Source organism: Chanos chanos, chromosome 16, assembly GCF_902362185.1.
Source record: "Chanos chanos chromosome 16, fChaCha1.1, whole genome shotgun sequence".
NCBI lineage: Eukaryota > Metazoa > Chordata > Actinopteri > Gonorynchiformes > Chanidae > Chanos > Chanos chanos.
The window spans coordinates 12,021,800-12,031,613 of NC_044510.1; the positions used below are offsets into that span (position 1 = coordinate 12,021,800).

Below are 9,814 nucleotides of genomic sequence, written 5' to 3' on the forward strand. Positions count from 1 at the left end.
TTTCCTGCCAGCAGGCCAAATATTTTCCGCCTTTTGGTCTGTGGTGTTGAATTCCTAAGTCTGTCTCAATTGCTTTCTATCCCCAATACAAAAATGTTAATTGGTAGTCTACTTCTGATTTCAAAGACAACACAGTTAGTTTGCTAAAAAAAAAAAATAATAATAATAATAATAATGATATTACAAAAAAAATGGAAGTCTATTTCCTAATAAGACAACTGTAAAAACTCGCTTCTAATCACATAAGCGTCACAGCCAAAGCAAAGTTAGTAAACCAGACGTCTGCGTCACCCAAATGTACAAATCTGTTTAAAAAAAAAAACGTGTGCTTTCTCCCACGTCGCGTGGTCGAGTTCAGAGGTCATTCAACCGTCTGTGTTTCAGGTTGCTACAGAAATACAGTTCATTTAGAATATCTTTACACAGCCCTTATGATCCTGGTTTAAAACCCTTGCTACAACAGCAAGGAAGACGTGAGAGAGGTGAGGGTAGGTGACCTTTTGGAGTTGGCCCGACGAGCAGGAAACTGAACTAAAGAGGAGGCCGGACAGACACAAGTCTAAAAGTACAGAACCACCGGAGGGGGGGGAACGAAAGAAAGAAAGAAGTTACTGATATCAATAATATACACAGTGCTATAGAAACATGGTTCTCTAAGAGGTTCTGAAATTACCCTTCCCCCCCCCCCCCCAAAAAAAAATATAAAAACATCTACACACAGACATACAATCCACACTCACAACACCTCTCCCTCTTTCTCTGCCTTTTTCTCTTTCTTTCTTTCGTTTCTCGCGCTCTCTTTCTCTCGAATCACTCCATTCATAACTCGGGGAGAAGAAAAGACAAAAGAGAAAACGTGGTTGTGTAATGCTAGTTACAGAAGTGTGTGTGTGTGTGTGCGCGTGTGCGTGTGCGTGCGTGTGTGTGCGTGTGTGTGTTACAAAAGGACAGTATGCGAGCGTATTGCTACAACAGCGTGCTGGGCAGCCTGGTAACACAGAGAGTCTGAACGTGGCTATAAAATCGCGCAGCGTCGCTGTGTGTGTTTCTTGCTCTTCTTATTACTGCGGTTGGTCTCCTTGTATCTTCTGATTTCCCGCACTAGCGAGTAAAAGGCCTCCTCCACTCCCTAAGGGCAAAGAGTATTCGTGAATGAATGAATAAATACATAAATGTGTATGTGTATATATATGTATATTTATATTTGGACATGAAAAAGAATGGTTGCTACAGTTTTTTTTAGCTAATATTAGTGAATAAGTAGGAGGGGAAAACTATTTAAAAAAAAATCCATATCTAGAAATTTACTCCCTGAACAACTAGCCAGTCAAGCTCAGAGGAGGTTTAAAAAAAAAAAAAAAAAAGACTGCCCACTTAACACAATCAGAAAACAGCCCAGCCCGGTAAGCGTCACCAAAGCATCTGTGAGTGATCACAGATGGTTCACTGGAGTACAAATTTACTTGTGCTAATCAGGGCCGTTCACTAACTTAACTGCATATGTTTTCTTGATGCCCTGAATATTTAGGGGGACTCATGGTTTATATAAAACCTGAATAAACTTTATGTGTGTGTGTGTGTGTGTGATCTGAAGTGTGTTGGTCTTTACCTGGTTTATATAAAACCTGAATAAACTCTATGTGTGAGGGATCTGAAGCATGTTGGTCTTTACCTGGTTTATATAAAACCTGAATAAACTTTATGAGTGTGTGTGTGTGTGTGTGTGATCTGAAGCGTGCTGTTCTTTACCTGGTTTATATAAAACCTGAATAAACTTTATGTGTGCGTGTGTGATCTGAAGCGTGCTGGTTCTCACCTGACGGGTCTTGGCGGAGGTCTCGACGAACGGGATCCCGTAACCTCTGGCCAGTTCCTGGGCCTGCCGCGTCTCAACGGTACGAGTGCTCAGGTCGCTCTTGTTCCCAACGAGCACCATCGGCACGTTGTCGCTGTCCTTAACGCGGTTTATCTGCTCCCTACCACACACACACACACACACACGCACACACACACACACACGCACACACACACACACACGCGCACACACACACGCACACACACACACGCACACACACACACACGCACGCACACACACACACACACACACACACACACACACACACACACACACACACACACACACGCACACACACACACACACACACGCGCACACACACTCACACGCGCACACACACACGCACACACACACGCACACACACACGCACGCACACACACACACACACACACACACACGCGCGCACACACGCACACGCACGCGCGCACACACACACACACACACGCACACACACGCGCACACACACACACGCACACGCATTCACACACACGTATACAAGTAGTTAGTTTGCTGTCATTTGTGACAGAGATGCTGAGTGAACATTTTGTGTGTAACATTACAAACGTGTAACATTACAAACCTGCGCCTCTTGAAATGTTTTTAAATTTATTTACAGCTGGTGGATTTGGCCTGAGGAAAGCAGTAAACTTCTTCTCTTGTCCACCCCCCCCCTCCTCCCATTTCTTTAAGTCAACAGGTGTTTCTGTCTATGCTCTTTTTGGAAAAAACACCCCCCCACACCCATCCCACACACACACTCCAAAAAAAACAAAAACAAAAAAACCCTATTACACTTTTGGTTTTGAAGGTCCTCCACACACACACACGCACACATACGCACACATACATACACACACATACACACACACACACACACACCTACAGATTCACTGATTTGAGCTTCAACATTAGAAACCAAAACCTCCAAACAGACCCATCCACGACAACCTTCCTCTTTCTTGTTTCAAAGCTGCGAACATAACAGCTAACTCATAAGCATCAGTAAAAAAAAGTACTGATTTATTTATTCTTAGCAGACAGACAGTGCCTGTCACACTTTACACATTGTTTTAAGACACTGCTGTTCTTTCATAATGTGGCTCTAACTTGCATCAGTCTGGGTTTTTTTCTTAAGTCATTACTTTTCTATTTAGATACCTGCATCAGATTTCTATTTAGATCTCTGCATTAGATTTCTGATTAGATAACCTCGGCGCAGAAAGTGGCCCCGTGAGAGCGTTAATACAGGAACTCGGACGCAAAACTATAACTGAATGCAGTGAGGAACATTGTCCATTGTCCAAAATTCTGAGCTACTGCAGCTCTGTTACAGTCCTTCCTGTTACAGGTGTGTGTGTGCGCGTGTGTGTGTACGTGTGTGAGTGAGTGAGTGAGTGCAAGCGCGAACGTGTGAACACCTGTAGAGATGAACGTCCTCGAATGACTTGGTGTTGTTGATGGCAAAGACACAGAGGAAACCCTCCCCCGTTCTCATATACTGGTCCCTCATCGCACTGTACTCCTCCTGACCTGCAGTGTCCAAGATGTCAAGCAAACACGTCTCTCCATCAATCACTACCTGCTTCCGGTACGAGTCCTACAAGAGACGAAAATCAAATTGACACAAGGTTGACGGTTGTCAGCTTCTTAGCTGTAAAGTAGGACAGCACGTGACTCAGTTGTACAAGCGTTTTTCTCCTTCACGCACGCATCGACAAACCTCGATTGTTGGGTCGTATTCATCCACAAAGTGATTCTGGATGAGTTGAATGGTCAATGCACTTTTGCCAACGCCTCCAGCTCCAACCACCACCAATTTATACTCGGTCATCCTGCGAGACAGACAGCAAGAGCTAAAGAGCTTGAACAAGATACCTCAAACTACCGGGATATAAAATCAATTTGCATGTAACGTTACTCTAATTTAGATAAAACGCGTAGTTTTTCTATGACACATGAGCTCAACCGACTTTAAAGAAATCGCCACTGTCTATAATGATAGGTAACAATAAATAAATACAAAAATAAACTGGGCATGCGCTACGGTCTCGAAATCTTTGCTGATCTGTGCATCCTGTCTGATCATACTTTTGTGTCAAGTCAATGAAGAGTGCAATTCACACTGATCTCTATCAGCATAGAGTGTAACTGACATTTAAAACAATTATACTGTATTAACGGTAAAGTAAAGAAATCGAAGGGTTCATTACCTGAAGCGGCTCTACTTTAACCAAAACCTTGTATCCAAATCAATCTCGGTGTCACTTAATTTTCAATGAAAACCAAGGATTAGCCGCTGAGCCACATAACGTTTCTCCGGTTCCAATATCTCCCTTAATTTCACACAAACTGATTTATGTACAGCTAGATGATTTAAACAATTTTAAAAAGCTATATAAATATAGATTTCACTGTTTTGAAGCCGTTTGTTTAGATATCCTATCAAACGTAAAATAAATCTGAAGCGGCATTAGCTCCGTAAGCTAAGTATCTCCTAGGCTCATTGTGGGCGAGGATGGGCGGGATCAAAAGTCTAGCTAGCCAATTCTGTTTCTCCATTCGATTTTGTCTTACATTTTATTGGGTAGGAATAAAAGGATGTCGGAGTTGACCAATAAAAAATTGAAATATCCTTTTAAGTTCTACGCTCAGTAATGAAATCACCAATGAATGGCGTGACACGCTTTAAATCAGAAAGAGGCATCGAATGAACATTTCTGCGCAGCTGCACGGAAAAGTCCGCGGAACGGTGTTGCCTAATCAGAGAAGTGCGAAATTACGTTTGTCAGTTGGGTATCAGGATTTGGACAGTAGACGAGTCGTTTGTGGTTTGAACGGGAAATTATATGAAGTGATGTTTTCTGGCTTCAGTTTTGGGGACACATAACCAAATTATCACTTACGTGCAGTTCCCACACACTTGATTGACTTTGATTTGATTCAGTTAATGGAGAATTTGCTTGTAGAGGACGAGTTCATTCAGGTTCTCTGGCGTCTCGGTTGAGCAGAGATATCCTGTTTAGCCGGTCCTCAGGAGTGAAATCAGAGAACAATTCATTTTCACTGGTCTGAAACAGATGAAAAAGTGCCGACACTTCCCACCCCGCGGTCTCGGTTCTCTAACATTTCTGAACACACCTGATTGATCAAGTAACTCTGCAAAACCCGTTAAAAAAGGAAATAAAGTAAAATAAAAATGTATATGCTTGATTGGACTGTTTTAAGTCTTTACATGCCTTAAGTCTCCTGTCTTTTCATGTCTGAAACAAACCCTTTTGTGTTTTCTATTTTAACTTCACCTTGTCCAAATTTGGTGACATATATTTGCTGGGCGTCAGACGCGAACCATTTTACTTTTTGCTGTTCTAATCTTTTTTAAAATAATTTTGCCATGCAATTTTGGACTGCAGGGGAAATGAGTCACGTTAAACAAAAGATACAAAATGTTACAACCCCCGCGCAATTTTTCATAAGCCTATTGCAAGTATTTCCAACATGGGTCCGGGATCCATAGGAAAGTTTAAGGAAACGGCTTTGTCTCTTGGAGTGTAAGCGAACATGCAAGTGGTAAATCCGTTTTAGGGGACACTGCTTTGGCAGTAAAATGGACAAACATGCACTCTTTAACCCCGGTCCTTCTGCTCTTCCCCGTACGAATGAGTCACAGATTCGCCGATGCACTCCAGATACAGCATGTCACATGTTGTACAGGGCACCGGTCCCTGACACTGTCGCTGTGCTGTGAGATTTGAGTAGTAAATATCACCGTAGCCACTAGAGGTCGCCACTGGTCACGAATTCACAATACAGGACCAAATCTCTATCTCTTTCCCTCTCTCTGGTTGACAGATGGATGGAGGGATTATCTCAGTGATTTTAGACATAGATTAGAGGAGAGAGCAGATGCCCTCAATGGAGGCAGGGAGCACAGAGCGGGAGGCAAAAAGAAAAGATAGGGTGAAAAAAAAAAAAAAAACCCTGAGAGAATGAAACATGGAGAGGTATGAATATGGTCAGATGGAGGTTTGGTTTTGCATATCTTACATCCATTAAGCCTGCTCTGTCTTAAAAACTCATCACTCCGTAGCTTAGCAAAGGAAGTCGTATTCGAATTCATTCATTGCACTGCACAACCATTTTACGATAAATCAGTGATCATTCATGACACAATCTCCATTTATACTGACGTTCCATAGGCTTTATTGTACACAGGGAGTTTTCACATATATAGTTTTTATAAACATAAAAGTTTTGTCGAATAAATCCTTTTAAATCATTTTTTTCCCACATGTAAGCTAGTTATCGGAAAAAAAATTGGAAGATGAACACAGAAAAACAAAAACAAACAGACAAGAAGCAGAAACAACATCAAACTGAGTGGTTCGGGGATCAGAATGCGAGACATCCAGTCATGTTTTCCATTACAGTGCTAAGACTGCATTTTGATTGGATACCTCAGCTTATACTTTACTCTGATTGGATGTTTTTTCTAAACGTTACATTAGTGACAGAGGAAAGTCCAAACATCGAAGACAAAAAAAAAAAAATTGCATTAAATTTCCAACACTGGCCTACGATGTTTAACTCTTCTGGCTTCAACATGACGGTTTGCTTGAAGCTCTTCACTTAACAGAACGCACATGGGTATTTGGCGCACACACACCTGCACACGCAAACACACACACACACACACACACACACACACACACACACTCACACAATATTGCTGTCGTTATGGTGTCAAAGGGCAAACACGCAGAAAACAGAATCACCTGTGCTTGCAGTGACCCACTGATGAGCATGTAGGTCACACACACTCACACACACACTCTCTCTCTCTCTCTCTCTCTCTCTCTCTCTCTCACACACACACACACACACAAACATCTACTAATTATGTAAAGCACTGGATAAAACACAAGGATTATGCAATAGCAAAGAAATACACATATTTGTTCTTATTCTCTTGTTTTGTTCTCTCTCTTTCTCTCTCTATCTCTCTCTCTCTCTCTCTCCAACAAACAAACATACAGCAATGTACTTCACATCCAAATGTACATATCTGATATTTTCATGTTATATTAAGTGCATTACAGTGATTTTGGCAGAGAGCCTAAAATACTGACGTTAAAAACACATAGAGCACCATCATAACCCAGACACACATGTACACACACACACACACACACGCACGCACACACACACACACTTACACATGAAGGATGATAAACAAAATTTTGTTAGCACACTTTATGTGTACCCATTTCTCTTTCCCTCGCTCTCTCTCTCTCTCTCTCTCTCTCTCTCTCTCTCTCTTTCACACACATATGCACACAACACAAAACCAAAACACTGAAAACCAACTCACTCCTCTGTAAGTGTAACTACTTATTTCCCCATGATCTTTCTTCAGTTGCTCTGTCTCTCTCTCTCTCTCTCTCTCTCTCCTATTATTCCTTTCTTTTCTGACCCACATAACTCTAACTCTCTCTCTCTCTCCCTCTGTCTCACTCTTTAAATCGATTCCTCTTTATGTCAGTTCCCTCTCTCCCTCTCCTCCATACAGGTAACTGTTTGTCCCGACAGGTTGGACGTATTCCTCTGTTTTGTCCCAGTCAGAGACCCAGCCCCCTCCAGCTCCGCCCCCGTTGGGACCACCAGCGTTCGGTTGGCTCATGGCACCATACTGTCCACCTCCTCTGTACAACTCTTCCGTCTCATTGGCCAGCTCATCCTCTCCGAGAATGCCACACTTCTCCTCACTCGTGTCCTCCGCGTCTGCCCACGGCTGCTTCTCCCCCGATGCAAAGATCCCTGGGAGATGAAGTTCATTCGAGCAATTTGTAGTGTGAATATAAAACACCCAAGCTAACGATTCTGAGTCAGTTCATACACGAGTACTGATATGGGTGAAATATGTAAAAGAACTCTGATAATACATTAAATCATAAACAGTCTCTCAGAGAAGGGTGCTACAGCTGAATTATTTTATGATTAAGAGATTTTCAGGTATTTTAAACGGTTGGTAAGGAACTCTCTGGTAAAACTAAGTCACTAAGCTGTGCAGTTTACATGGCAAATGTTATAAAGTCATGTACCGTAAAAGATCACGCCTCCGTAATGCACCAGAGCAGCGATGAGGAAAACATACTGCCACTCCTCACGCGTCTTCAAAAGAAATCACAGTCACGGTCACAATCACTTTAAATCACAGTCACAGTCACAATCACAGTCACAGTCACAATCACAGTCACAATCACTTTAAATCACAGTCACAATCACAATCTCAATAAATCACAATCACAATCTCAATAAATCACAATTACAATAAATCACAGTCACAATCACAATCTCAATCACAATCACAATCACAGTCACAATCACTTTAAATCACAATCACAGTCACAATCACTTTAAATCACAGTCACAGTCACAATCACATTCACGGTCACAATCACTTTAAATCACAGTCACAATAAATCACAATCACAGTCACAATCACAATTAATCACAATCACAATAAATCACAGTCACAATAAATCACAGTCACAGTCACAGTCACAATCGCTTTAAATCACAGTCACAATCACAATCACAATAAATCACAGTCACAATCACAATAAATCACAGTCACAGTCACAATCACAGTCACAATCACTTTAAATCACAGTCACAATAAATCACAATCACAGTCACAATCACAATTAATCACAATCACAATAAATCACAGTCACAATAAATCACAGTCACAGTCACAGTCACAATCGCTTTAAATCACAGTCACAATCACAATCTCAATAAATCACAGTCACAATCACAATAAATCACAGTCACAGTCACAGTCACAATCACAGTCACAATCACAGTCACAATCACAATAAATTACAATCACAGTCACAATCACAATAAATCACAGTCACAGTCACAATCATAGTCACAATCACAATAAATTACAATCACAGTCACAATCACTTTAAATCACAGTCACAATCACAATCTCAATCACAGTCACAGTCACAGTCACAGTCACAATCACAATCACAATCACAATCACATCACAATCTCAATAAATCACAGTCACAGTCACAATCACTTTAAATCACGGTCACAATCACAATCTCAATAAATCACAGTCACGGTCACAGTCACAATCTCAATAAATCACAGTCACAATCACAATCTCAATAAATCACAATCACAGTCACAATCTCAATAAATCACAGTCACAGTCACAATCACAATCACAGTCACAATCACAATAAATTGCAATCACATCACAATCACAATAAATCACAATCTCAATCACAATCTCAATAAATCACAGTCACAGTCACAATCACATCACAATCACAATAAATCACAGTCACAGTCACAATCACAGTCACAATCACAGTCACAATCACAATAAATTACAATCACAGTCACAATCACAATAAATCACAGTCACAGTCACAGTCACAATCACAGTCACAATCACAATTAATCACAATCACAATAAATCACAATCACAATAAATCAGTCACAATCACAATCACAGTCACAATCAGAATTAATCACAATCTCAATAAATCACAATCACAATAAATCAGTCACAATCACAATCACAGTCACAATCAGAATTAATCACAATCTCAATAAATCACAATCACAATAAATCACAGTCACAATCACAATCTCAATAAATCACAATCACAATAAATCCCAGTCACACCCGCAATAAATCACAGTCATGACAGTTAGACTGCAAAGACAGTATTCAGAGTTTAGGATTCAAGAACACTTAAGATTGAAATTTATGGTGTAGTGAACTTCATGACTAATGATGGTTTCTGAAAGGAAACGTGCGTTATTTATTCAAATAAAATTAAAAAAAAAGATATATCTATACATAATGCAAATGTATATATAAAATGTAAGGAGATTTTTGTCAGATTTTGTTTTGGAACTGACTCATGCAGA

The 9,814-nt window shown here is 40.7% G+C and overlaps 2 protein-coding genes across 2 annotated transcripts in view; both read right to left on the minus strand.

Moving 5' to 3' along the window:
• Positions 1-883: 883 nt before the first annotated feature.
• On the minus strand, positions 884-3,686 carry LOC115829128 (GTPase HRas). The gene is made up of 4 exons (XM_030793177.1): positions 3,576-3,686; positions 3,274-3,452; positions 1,817-1,976; positions 884-1,129 (listed from the first exon to the last, which is right to left on the minus strand). Exons 1-4 carry the CDS (start codon positions 3,684-3,686, stop codon positions 1,016-1,018), a joined length of 564 nt encoding a protein of 187 aa, XP_030649037.1. The 3' UTR covers positions 884-1,015.
• A 3,699-nt stretch (positions 3,687-7,385) lies between these two features.
• The window catches only part of slc17a7a (solute carrier family 17 member 7a), a 21,055-nt gene continuing 18,626 nt past the window's right edge, over positions 7,386-9,814 (minus strand). Inside the window, exons 12-13 of the mRNA XM_030793721.1 lie at positions 7,954-8,023; positions 7,386-7,669 (exon numbers count right to left, since the gene is read on the minus strand). Coding sequence (XP_030649581.1) covers positions 7,386-7,669; positions 7,954-8,023 — 354 coding nt within the window. The remainder of the gene's footprint in view (positions 7,670-7,953; positions 8,024-9,814) is intronic.

Excerpts from the sequence above, each read along its gene's own strand:
- LOC115829128 (XM_030793177.1), bottom strand. The coding sequence starts at position 3,686 with ATGACCGAGTATAAATTGGTGGTGGTTGGAGCTGGAGGCGTTGGCAAA. Across the intron at positions 1,977-3,273 it reads GAGGACGTTCATCTCTACAG|GGAGCAGATAAACCGCGTTA; the intron begins GTGTTCACACGT and ends TGTGTGTGGTAG. Across the intron at positions 1,130-1,816 it reads CCTCCGCCAAGACCCGTCAG|GGAGTGGAGGAGGCCTTTTA; the intron begins GTGAGAACCAGC and ends CTTTGCCCTTAG.